General features: G+C 35.8%; 1 protein-coding gene across 1 annotated transcript in view; it reads right to left on the minus strand.

Annotated features, from left to right (window-relative positions):
• Positions 1-2,292: 2,292 nt before the first annotated feature.
• The window catches only part of LOC146424560 (uncharacterized), a 259,631-nt gene continuing 248,219 nt past the window's right edge, over positions 2,293-13,704 (minus strand). The window contains exon 5 of the mRNA XM_085043442.1: positions 2,293-3,271. Coding sequence (XP_084899568.1) covers positions 3,267-3,271 — 5 coding nt within the window. The 3' untranslated portion in view covers positions 2,293-3,266. The remainder of the gene's footprint in view (positions 3,272-13,704) is intronic.

Raw genomic sequence — 13,704 nt, forward strand, 5'->3', positions numbered from 1 at the left:
ATACTGCTTGCAACAGTAATGACATATAATTTTTTTTTGTATGTTAAAGTCCATAGTTATATTAAGATGAAATCTTCTAATTTCTCTTAGGACTGTCTAATATCACAGTATGTTTGAAATATTGCTCACAAAACTGATTGTAATTTTTTTTACACCATAAAAAAAAAAAAGGAAAAAGAATTATGGTATGCTTAATAGTGTTTACTGATGCATTTTCCCAAATTATCTTTTCTTTCTCATTCCAATTAACATGCTTGAAAACACAACAGCAAAAAAGCTAAGGACGATAAATTGTTGTTAAAGCTGAAAATTAATTCCTTATTAAATGGCTTTATTTTAGAAATACCAAAAGAAGATCAAAGTAGGGAAAATGTTAATAGTTATTAATACAGGCAGGAACCAAAAAGAGTGACAGGAATTAGATGGCATTTTGAAATAGCTAAAAATATGCGCTTAAATAGTCAACAATAATACTTTTTACCTGTTGCTCAAGAAACTGGGTGCACTGGTTGGGTAATGCAGAGGGAACTGAAACACCATGTACACCTCGAGGGACTTTAACTTTCGGGAAAGAACAGTCTGTAATATTGAATTTTATATATATTAGTTGCTGACTGGCACTGGCACTTAATGCCATAATGACGATACACAATGTGTGTGGACTGCTCCAGACATGAGTTGTATGCTCCTTACTCAGCTTGCAACCACCCAACAACACACCAGTCCTCCTGTCCTGAAATACAGTAAGGATGGATAGAGCCCACATTCATAGACAAAATTAACTTACAGGACATTTTGGAGGGAGAACCATTGACTATGGCAATGACACCTGTTCTTGTGTGTCTACATATATATACATATATATATATATGCATGTATGTATATAGTTAGAAGATGTAGGACTTGGGCATGATGTCCATGATATAGAATAAGGGGTGGAAATGTCCTGGTTCTGCCCAGGACAGGGTTAATTTTTGCAGCATCCAGGAGGGACATGGTCAGGACTGTGGGGTTATTTGATACCATCTCACACCATGCCCGGTGGGGAGGGAGGGGTGGCTCTTTACTTAGGGCTTACTAGAGTATGAGGTTGAGTGGAGCTGGGCTCCACTTGGTGAGCAACACCGTGTGAATCGCTTGCCTGCCTTGAACACTCCATTATTAGTATTAGTATTGTTATCTTGCTCTTCATTTTCTTATTACATTGCTGTTTCTAGTTAATTGCTCTTATCTCAATCCGGAATCTTTACCTTTTAGTGCCTCCCCCTTCTCCTCTCCATTCTGCAGCAGCTGGGAGGGGAAGAGGAGTGAGCAAGAAGGGGTGGTTTGGGGTGTTTCATGGAGAATGCTAAATTGGGAAAGACCATTAGTAAACCATGACAGAAGGGTTTCTCACTTTGCCATTATTATCTGATATGCTTTCAAAGTCAGTAAATGGTGAAGCACTACTGATTAACTGTTGGTACTGATAGTCAAACCCAGAAACTATTGTATTTCCTTTAATTAAAGCCTGTATATCCTCCATTTATCATTAGAAGATAGATAGATAGATAGATAGATAGATAGATAGATAGATGATAGATAGATAGATAGATAGATAGATAGATGATAGATAGATACATATATACATACCGAAATATATAAGTAAGTACACTTACACATATACATATCAACTTAGAGATCACATAAGACCAGTCTTGACAGAAATCTACAACTCCTTATTGTGCTTTAAGGCATTATGCTGTGTCAGTTAGATGACAGCAGGGGTTTTTAGTCTTTTCATGTTCTAAAATTGAACATGTTATTCTTGTAAGTGTTGCAATTATTTCTGAATTTCTAAAACTATCTTTCCACTTCCCAGCACATCATTAGCAAAAGGTTTTGTGTGATGTTGATGTGTAAAGGCAATAGTAGGCCTAGTTCCACTCATTTTAGAGATTTAGACACTATTGTCCCCTAACGTTTCAAACTACTTGTCCTGCCAAAAGAGATAGCACTGCTTTAATTGCACTGACTTTCTTCTAGGCAAGAAAAGAAATTCACAGATAGAATTTCCATGAAAGGAAAACTTACCTGAAGCAAATATTTGTATGAAAAGGGCTAGAATAAGTAATTGCTTTAAAATTACAATTTGAACACTTAGAAAAGTTGTGTTTGTTGTACTTTTTTTTGCTGTACTTTTTTTTGCTGTTGTTGTTTTATGTTTTTTTGTTTTTTGGGGGTTTTTTTGTTTGGTTTTGTTTTGGGTTGGTTTTTTTTTTTTTTTTGGTTTCTTTTTTTTTTTCATTTGGTTTTGTCTTTTAATTAATTGCCCTGGTTTATGGCCAGGAGAGTGTTAATTTTTTTCACAGTAGCCATTGAGGGAGAAAAGCTTGAAGATGTGTAGGTGTGTCTAGGTTGTTTTCCTAAACCACCTCAGGTCACCCTTGGTGGCAGGAGTAAAAGATTCTTGCTTTTGAGAAGAAGGTGAGCATGGCTTGAAGTTGAGGAAAAAAGCATGAAAGCAGGACAGCTGGTCTGTCTGCCATTGTTTTTCATTGTCCCAGGCTTCGTGAGCATTTTTCCATGTAAATCAACCACTTTGGTACACTTTTGTACACTTTTTCTACACTTTTGGTTCCAATATTGTTGCAGTTGCTGTTCATTTTTCTTATCTCATTGTTTCCAGTAAATTTTATCTCAGCCCATAGTCTCTGCCTTTTGTCTCCCATGGGAGGGGTGAGGGGAGGAGTGGCAGAGGATTTGGAGTGCCATTCCTAAACTATGATATGAATGAAATAAATGAATCAGAATTATAACAATTTCAAACCAAACCCTTCAGCTCATAGTTTTTGGTTGGTTTTTTTACTTCAAATTCCAAAATATAGTCCTGACAAGGCTGGGAAAAGTATGGGAGTACTGTATACACACTTAAAGGATTACAAAATAATTTTATGTTCTAACTACTCTGCCTGGAACTGGAAGTACTTGGATCCATGACAAAACTGCATCTCTAAGAGTTAATGAGATAATGAGCACTTGTCTTTTGTTGACACATAAGGCAAAGTTTAAAACATTAACACAGAAATATTACATCATGAATGAAACCAACACTAACTGAGATCTGTCTAGAAATATAAATGAGAACACGAATTGGAAAGCCACCCTCAGTACAACACAAAAACACTAAAGGGAGAGAGAAACTTACCAGGCTGACAGTGCTCATTTTTCACAATTTTGCTGAAAGTCTTCCACTACTTCCTCCCTTCAGACTGTTTATCTTCGTATCAACCTGATAAGAAAATAAATAATAAAAAACTGCAAACAAATAACATAATATAAGCTAAAATAATATTTTAGACAAAATAACTTGAGTAACTGAAATCCTTGAGTAGATCAATGTGACAGATCATCTTTCTCCTTTCACTATTTTTATATTTCAAGATTGAGTACATAGCACATCTTTGACATTAAACACCCATAAAAAAGAAAAACACCTCAGTGTAAGCTGTTAAAGTTGCATAATACATCTCCTCAGTTTCTGTCTAGTTTAGAAACTCACTAAATAATAATGGAACCTTTAGAAACATAATCTATGAAGTTGTAGTTGTAAATGGCAGGAGATAAACCTTGTCGTACATTGATCTGGATTCTAGGACTAGAAGTAGTCTTTTATGTGTCAGTTTTTTTCAAAGTCTTCTTACTGTTATTGCAGGTCTATATTTTCTAGGAAAGAGCTTATAAAGCACTGTAACACCAGTCATTGAGTAAAAAAAATTAAATCATAGTGCTTTTTGAGAAGGGGAGCAGGGCAAGGGTAAAGCAGGGGTAAAAGGAAACAAATAATTCTGGGCAGCTGAAATCTACAACAAGGTTCATCTTCCCAAAAAATCCTCCTCCTTCTTGTTATATAACAAGTGTAGTATCATTCTTAAAAGTAATAAACTGATAGTCCAGATACTTAGTTCAGGAAATTAAAACAGTCTTACATATTTTCTACCTGGCACAAGGTTTGACCTGAAAATAATTACTTATTTTCAAGATATTTCTTTTTAAAAAAAGTTGGTATTTTGGATTCAGGACTTTAAACAATCTCTGTCATTTTGGTTTTGAGAAGCACTAGGCTGTACAAAGCTTGGAGATGTCACCAAAATCTAATACCAAACTGACAAGTCATTTAAGAAGATCTCAGCTGATATGTTGTTATTTTTTTTTCCTAAAATAAGCAGCATTGGATTTATCACATTGACTGGACAGGTTTAGATTAGTCAGGATTATTTTCATTTTGAGATGCCAGAGAAGTCAGGGAGGAAGGTTTCTTAGCTTTATAAATGTCTTTTTGCATAATCCCAGGAAAATTGTACAAGCTGAGATCTGGACATGAAAGAAGGTGAACAAACACAGGGTAATTAATGCTATTTTTTCTCCAGGTGCATTCTTAGCTGTCCATTTCTAAATCACAGATTTGTGGAACAAGGAGAGAGGCTTGATTTAGGTATCACGAAACTCAAATTTATGCTTTCAAAGTTTATTTCTACCACTAACACTACATCTATCCCTTGACTTTCTGTTCAGTCAAGAAAACTGCTTTCATTAGAGTAGTCTCTGCTCCTTAAATTCTGTTGCCTTGCAGCCTTTTCAGCCACAGGATTGTGATTCTCTTTGAGAACTGGACCTGAGCTATTAGGCTTTTTGAAGTTGTCTCTGAAGAAACATAAAGTCACAGACCAACTGTCTGGAAAGGACCTCAGGAGGCCTCATGATAAATATCCCAATTCATGTGCTGGGTCAGGACTGAATTCAGAGCAGAGACTGGTTAAGCTAAGTATTGAATAATACATTTCCATGACACATTTAATCTAAAAGTAAATAAAGAGCTACAATTTTAGCAATTTCATGTTGTTTTTGCAAATTTATAAAGGCTACTTAATATCATTTAGTTGTTTTTGATTACTATTCAAAAATTAATTGTTTAATTTTCCTCTTACCTTTCTGCTATCCCTAATTTGAGTACATGAAATGTGTCTATCTGTCCATTTTTAGATATTCCTGATTCTATAGCTGGATACAATGATTCAGTTAAAATTTGCCCCAGTCCAAATTTATGTTACAGAAAGGCTGTTACTTCAAACTACTTTTAAAGCTAACAAACATAGCTACTTCATCCTCATTATAGTGAACAATGTGTTTTCAAAGAGTAGATATTTTTTAATAATCTTCATTGAAGGTATGAAGGCCACCAGGATGATTTTTTTCTTGTTTCATGAAAAGTTTTGGGAATTTTTTTTACTGTTATAAATCAGGATCACTAAAAAATTTCCTCACTGTTCAATTAACTGCTTTACTTTCAGAATGCACTGTGTAAATAATTTTTCTGCTAATGTATTAAGAGGAATTATGTTGTGTCATGTGCACTGCTAAGTGGTACTCTAGTATTAACTTGCGTTATATACAGGAATTGAGAAAGGCCATAAGAATAACCACTTGACTTGTGAGGTATTTTGTAGAATGCTTGAAAAAATATTAAGAAGCATAAGCTAAATTCAGCTGTCAATGAAAATGTAGAGGCAGTAAAGGTAACCGCAAGAGGCAAATATGGAGAATAGAAATGAGCACAAACTTGTACTTTTAAAGAGTTGGGATTGAGGCAGACAAGACCTTTGATACTTCTTCTTAAAATATTTATGCCAATCAAAAGATCCAATGACTAAACTTCTGGACTATGCATAAAGGCTAACTTATTATAAAAGATTTAAACTTGGTACACTGAACATAAATATCTACTTAGCATCCTGCACATTTTTGTACTGAAAAGTCAGGGAGAGGAAGAATTAAGCTTAATTCTTGCTTCACTCTCCATATGTTATTATTATAGTAAGATCAACCATAAATTATTTTCTCAGTGAGAAAAGAGGATAACCACAGAAAATAGGGACTTTGAGTTACAGTTCTTTTCTGGGGATAATCTAGTCATTACTTTAGGAGAACTTGTCTTCATGTGCTCCCTGATGTTGAGCCAGTATCTGAGCAAAAATAGCTATTCACAAAATATGGAATAGTTAAAAAAATTAATATACTCTGGAAGCATGGTTATCAGAAGGCTACACAAGAAGAGGCAGTTTTTACAACCTGTATGCCATGCTTTCCTTGTGTATTTGCATTAAAATGAAAGTAGAAACTCTCTCTGCCCTCTCAACACACCGTACTCTGAAGACTGCTAGAATTTCCACAAAGGCATATCCTTACTAAAAGCATGTGACTTGTTTCCTTCTCTAAATGTTTTATTAATGACAATGCAATGTACACTGAAGCCACAGGAATGAGGCAGTAAAATTATATGAGAAACAATGGAAAAAATAAGAGAAGCAGAAACACTGATTGCCAATATTCAGAGCAATCCTGTGAGAGTACTATGCTTTGAGTAAAGTCTAATCCCCTTTCATAGAAGGATGCTTCTTCAAATACATTTTACTTGGCAATTATAACACTATTTTACATATCTTTGCAGTTTCATGGAATCATAGAATAGTTTGGTTTGGAAGGGATGTTTAAACATAATATAGTCCAAATCGCCAATTGGCATTTAGAAAATTTTCCAAAATTTGTTTCCTCTAAAGAAGAGCTTCAGCGTGGAAACCTCTCCCAGCTTTTTCACTATAATAACCTATACATGGTACTTTCCTAGTGGGCTAACCAGAAGGAATTTGCTCCAGTTCTCACATCTGGGCAATGATGTTACATGATCTATATAAATATTAATGTCTCGAGACTAACAAGACTAATGTAAACACTGTTCCAGATCCATATTTTTATCCAATTAGATGTCTAATATTCAATTTACATATGGCTGAGACCAATTAAAACTCATTTGTTCTTGGATACACTTACTACAAATTTTGCAAATAGAAAAAGGTCCAAATTTCTTACTAATATGAGACTCAAATTTAGCAGACTGAAAGGTTATACAGCAGACTGTATAACCAGAAACTAGTGAAAAAAAAGCAAAAGACCCTAAAAACCTCAGAGCCTAGAAAAGCAGCTGTGTCAAGAGATGGCAGTAGTGTAGATTGCAAGTATTTAAAAGAATCTCTAGTCAAGAATTTCAGAAATACGTGTAACAAGTATAGCTCAGATTTCCTCCATGATATAAATGAGGGTTTTTAGTATCTAGGTGAATAAGAGTATATACTGGCACTGAAAGAAGTTTCTTTATTTCATTTCTTTCTTACTTTCTCTCTCTCTCTTTCCTCGCATTCTCTCTCCTTCCTTCCTTCCTTCCTTCCTTCCTTCCTTCCTTCCTTCCTTCCTTCCTTCCTTCCTTCCTTCCTTCCTTCCTTCCTTCCTTCCTTCCTTTTTCTTTCTTTCTCTCTCTCTCTTTCTCTTTCTCTCTTTCTCTCTTTCTCTCTTTCTCTCTTTCTCTCTTTCTCTCTTTCTCTCTTTCTCTCTTTCTCTCTTTCTCTCTTTCTCTCTTTCTTTCTCTCTTTCTCTCTTTCTCTCTTTCTCTCTTTCTCTCTTTCTCTCTTTCTTTCTCTCTTTCTCTCTTTCTTTCTCTCTTTCTCTCTTTCTCTCTTCCTTTCTCTCTTCCTTTCTCTCTTCCTTTCTCTCTTTCTTTGTGGAGGAAAATTTTAAAAATTAAAAACAGCAGCACATATCCTCAGTAGCAAATCACATTCATATTTTTCCGTAAAGACGTAAAGATATGTCTGCTTAAGTAATAAAATAACTGCTTATAAATGAGGACCAAACACAGATATCTTATTATTTTGACTATGCTCATGACTTTTAGAAGTTTATTAAACATACAGGTGACATTCAGCTCTGATCTTTAAACTTCCCATACTAGAATTGAAGAGCATTTACCAAGAGGTTGCTCATTTTATACAAGAATTCTCACTTTCCCTTAGCAGTACTGGAAACAGACTACTGCTGACCTTAACATCTGGTCTGAGTAAATAAAGAAATTCTCAGGGTGAAAAAATCACATTTTGCTAAGTCGTTTAAGTGTCTTCCCAGCTGAGAAATCAGAAATATCTTACCACAGAGCAATGTGAACAAAAATGACTGAGGACATGATAAGCATTTGAATTAGGAGCCATTATTTGAAATTTTGAGGGGTTTATTTTTTTGTGCTGTGATTTTATTTTTTACCTATCACAACCAGGAATGCTAGGGGCAGTCTGTTATCTTACTTGCTAAAGGGCACCTATTCATTTCAATGACTACTTATATATAAACATACTTTTTCAGTGTAATCAAAGAACATTGAGGCTTGATTTTAATTGTGTGTCACAGAGAAAATGAGATGGCACCTGCAGAAACAGCAGCTTTCACCAGTAAATCTACTATTAAGCTATTAACCAGTTAACAGACCGGCATGTATCTGCAGTTTGACATCCCCAGCTTTACCAAGAGATGAAAATAAATCTTGTAATTGATTTGTCAAATGCCTGCATTAAATGGAGTGCTCTTACACCTTAAAGATCCCACTCATTACATTAAAATTAAATGGCACACTTTCTAAAAGGATGTTGTGCACATATATACATTTTAGCTGCAAGGATAAGACCCTTTTTCTACCCGCAACTGATATGCAACCTTAATTTATGACTTGAACAAGATGCAATAAAGAGTCCAAGAGCAGTGGGCTTGAAAATGGAATATTTTATTAAATTGATCACAGATAGGAACCAACTAATTTTTTAACAGAAGAATCAGATGACTTGCAGGATTTGTTTGATCACAAGTGAAGGATTCAACCTATTGTTAGAAAATAATGAAAACAAGATTTCTTATAAGCAGTAAATTAATTTTTTAATCATTACCAGCGAAATGTTTCTCAATTCAGAAATACAGTGCCTCCCTAAATAGGCTTTCTTATTCTAAAAAAAATTCAATTGCTATTTCACATAACCATAACATTTTTAGGAACAAGAAATTTTTAAGAAATTAGTCTATAGAATTAATTCATGAGTTATCGGGATTTCTGTATCTGGAGAATGGAAAACAAGAGCAGTAAAGTAATTCTGAAAAAATAGAGTGTTTATTGATAGTGTTTCAAAGGGACACACGCTAGTGGATCTTAACAGCAGTACACTTAATAAAAATATTTTTCTTTGGATTGTTTTGCATTGAAATCTTCATTACTCTAACAGATTACATTCATACACCATAAGGATGGTTTATCTATTTGCAAATCAATAGACTGTCCATTGAGAAAGTGCTTTTTTCTGTAATACAGACATTTTGAAAACTGCTTTTGGATAAAATTAAATGGGTTTCAATACAAATAAAATAATTAAGAACCTGTAAAAATACAGGGAGCACTCAAGGAGATAATTTTGTGGCAGATACAGGCGGATACGGCATGAATCGGTGCAATGGAATTTATTTTAAGTAAAAGATCAAAGAAAATTTGTTGTTCTATGGAGCTTACTCTGAAAAAGAGTGGTATAGACCTCAACGATAAACTTTTTCTGCTTCTGGCACTGGGCTGGAGAGACAGAAGGAAGAAAAATATTACACCAGGCATTATTCTAAGTAATGCCAAAGCTACAACCTACCATGTTAAATCTGCCCTTTCTAGCTTGTTCAGTGTTAGATGAGAAAATGTACTTTTATTTTACTCATGTTCTATCTTTGTATGATTTTGTAAAATACTAAATCAAGTCTTATCCTCAGTACTTTTAAAAATTCAGACCCTCTTCTTATCTCCCAGCTACACTCCTCATTTACTAAAGTGCGTTATTTTTATCCCAAGAGATACAATTTCACTTAGAAATACACCAAGGGAAAGTGCAAATGCTGTAAAATTCTCTGACATGGTGAAGTGTGGGGTGCTCAATGGAGGCACTCATGAGTAGTGACTGTTCTGTCCCTGGGGAAATGGTAGATGGGACAGACACAGAAATTTCTACTCATTCACAGCTCGTACTGCGAAATAGTTCACTGCACAAAATAAGCTTTCCTCACATTTACAGTTTGCATTTTTCATGTTTGCTTCTCTGATATTTCCCACAACGACAACTCTGAGAGATACTAGAGCATTTCTGAAAAAGTCCTTCCTCAGGGATTTCTTAGACTTCAACCAGTTTAAGCTGTGCCACAATGATTTTCTGAGCAGATGACTTAGTTTATATTGATGCCAGAATGATTTTTGCTTCTATATTTCCTTCATATATATTTGTAGCTCTGCAGATTATTGTTATATAGTTATATAGTTCCTAACTAGCTCCAGTACAGTTCTCTACCTTTTCCCTGCCCTGACAGAAAGACAGAACACATTCCAGGCTCCAAACCCTGGAGGTCCAAGGCCCCTATCCTATCTTGATTCTTCCTGGGAGCCAAGGTTGAAACCAGCTCTTCAAGACACACTTTCATAAACAAAGTTTAGTTCCTGTCTAAAGGGGGCATTAAAGTGGTGGAATCAAAAGGGGGAATTACCTCATCACTTGTGCTCCTAAATGGGGATTCTTGTCAATTATGCTAATTTGTTAAATTTATAAAAATGTATTCACCCCATGCAGGGGTGGGCATTATCTATATGTACCCCTGGAGGCCTCCAAAGAAGACCGACCTTTATGTTATCTCCTATACTAGTATTGTCTCGAAAGTGTGTTGTTTTATTTCTGTCTTAAAGGTGTCAATGTTAGTTCCTGCAGTCATGCTAGTGGTTGTGCCAACATTTTACATACAGAGAAATACAATAAGTCACGTTAAACTAGAAGAGTTAATGTTATTTACAGAGGTTAGACAGATACAGCTCTCATCTTGGATTTCTAATTATTTTAATTATAATAGTACAGAATACTACATTGAGAATATTAGAGAATGCTATATTGAAAACACTACCTTGATCTGTTACATCCAGTATTTCAGTAACTAAAAATTGTCTTTCAAGCCTGGGTTATTTTAACCTCTTCCACTAGTACTCTGAATGGTGCTCAAGTCTACCTCAATGTCCATTCATAAACTTCTACTTATCTGTTCCTCTCTTGAACTCTAATACCTTGTACTCTCCTATCCTGTTAGTCAAGTTCAAAATCCAACCTTCATCTACTTGGAGTGCTCAGTATTTTATGTTTCTTTATCCTTATGATTCTCCTTTATCTTCTTAACATGTCAGGTTTTGTCTTCGGGACCGTCAATGACAGTACCTGAACATAATTTTTTTCTTTTTTCCACCCACCCTTTCCATCCCTATCTTCTTTCCACAAATACACACCAAACACACCAAGGAAAAGTTCTTTCTTCTGGCAATTTCAACCCCACAGGTCTTTGCAGGGTGTGTTGTGCTTGTTTCTGGCTTATTGGCATCATGCTGATGGCCCATCAACATAATCCTGCAATAAAACCTGCTGCCCATTCTTTGAGTAAAGCAAGAAATATATGGGATCTTCCAGGTTCATCTGGGCTAAAGATTCTGATCAACTCGACCTCCATGACTTAGGACTACCCAGCCACCAGCCAGAATTGCATAACTGTGCAACACTGCACACACAGCTATGTAGCAATGTGGGGTATTAGGATTCCATGTGCTTCCTTTGTTTCCCTGCTCAGTGTACCATTCATTTTGAAATATGCATTCTGCTGTACCCAAAATATATTGGTGGGTTCCCTATGCCTGTCTTCCCTTCAGACTCCCTGGGACTGGCTCTGGTGGAGACAGTCCATCCCCCTTCCTTTCCCTTTATAAGTTGATGTCTGGATCAGCTCGAGGTCTCTGCATCTCTGGGCTGGCAGCCCTTATCCTGTCCCCGTCTTTCCTCCCCCCTTCTCCTCCCCTGCAACCCCCTTTTCCCCGTTACCCCAAATAAACCTTCCTGCCAGCACAGAGATGGAGTCCAGCTCTTCCTTCATATCACTATATTCCTGCTTGAATTGATGTGTTTTGGAGACTGACACCATGCCGCAGAACCTTGGGGGCCAGGCGCACCAGACCCGGTGGGATTACACGGACCAGAGACCCCGGCCCGGGGGGGAGCCAGCTTGTGCAGCCCTCCCGGACTGTGATACATCACACCTACATGAGGGTATAAAGGTTGTAGATGTAGTGATGATTTGGAGTAATATATGGAATAAATCATTAGTACTAAGCATACACTGCCAATGCATGAATTTATGAGCAATTAGATTTAAAATATAGCTAAGCAGATTGAACTGTATGGATTCATGGCATCACAGAATGGTTAGGGTTGGAAGGGACCCTAAAGACCCTCTAGTTCCAATCCCACTGCCATGGGCAGGGATACCTTCCACTAGAGCAGGAAAATCAAAGCCCCATCTGCTCTGCCTTGAACATGGCTAGGGACTGGGCATCCACAACTTCTCTGGGCAACCTGGTCCAGTGCCTCACCATCCTCACAGCGAGGAATTTTTTTCCTAAGAAGACATTGATCAGTGTACAGTGTAGCTGACATTTTGTCAGTATCAGATACTCCCAGCAAAGGAGTCTTTATTTTCCTGCTGTATGTAGATATACATGCATAACCCATGCACACACATGCACTATCAGCTGCAACACAGACCCTGTCCAACACCAAGTTTAAGACAGCACAGATGTATCACATGTGAAAATATGTACAATATGCATAGGAGATCCTATAATTCTCACCATCACATAGAGAATAAATATGATTATTGCATACAAGCCTCTTCCCAGGATGCCTGTGTAGACACAGAGGCCTTTCCTTCTTTTTCTCCATACTTAGATATTTTTTGCAAAGTGGAAACATAATCAGACACCTCATTGTTCTTGCATTTTAAGGTGTTGGGAATCTGTGTTTCTAAACAAAATTATTTTTTTAAAGTTTATCATCTTAAAAAAAAACTTCAGTAATTTCAGCATAGTTTAAAACATTCCTATCACTAGAATATTGAAAGGCAATTTACTAACAGTAACAAAAACTTATATCTTTGATATTTTTTTCACCAAAAGTGAAATTTTTGTCCAGGCATCTTAACCAGTAGCCTAGTGATTATTCTTTCGTCTGTTGAATAGGAGTCCTTGTTTTCAATCATGCAGTAATCTTACCAGTAAACAACAACATACTGTTTTACAGCTCTAGCTGTAAATTTTGCTTCACAGGTATATACAGGTTCAACTTGCTATGCATTACTCATTCAGTCAAGCTATATTCTTAGTATACATCTTTCTTATATGTTACAAGTTTTAATCTCTTGCTCAGTTCCATTCTGTTCTTTTTCTGCCTAAATTTCTTTAATAAAAAGAGCTACAGATATTTCTGTATGTTACATTTTTACTATATTTATATTATACAATAAATACAATTTGTTTTATATAACTATTAATATTTATATTCGCAAAATTTTCCAAATATTTTTAGATATTGCTGATATGAATTAAAGAATGCTGAATTCTCAAGAAAATTTACAAAAGAATGGAAGAGTCCAGGAGAGAACCAAGAATTCTGAACAACCTAGAAAATTTCCTTTCACAGATAAGGGATGTGATATGTAAATCAGTTTGTTCAACAAGAGAGATGACTGAGGTAGTACATCACTTGACATGAAGAGGTTAATGATTAACAGTTTTCAAGTTCCACTGCAATCCAGACAGGAAATGTTGATAAAACTTTCAAAAACAAACTCTTTGGGCACTTAAATAAAAATTATATTGGGGTTGTAGAGGACTTCTGTCTTGGATAAATCTAGTAACTTGGACATGAATCTGTCAGGGATAACCTGACCATAATGAAGTCTACTTCA

Source organism: Lichenostomus cassidix, chromosome Z (assembly GCF_008360975.1).
Source record: "Lichenostomus cassidix isolate B80296 chromosome Z, HeHo_3.0, whole genome shotgun sequence".
Lineage (NCBI taxonomy): Eukaryota > Metazoa > Chordata > Aves > Passeriformes > Meliphagidae > Lichenostomus > Lichenostomus cassidix.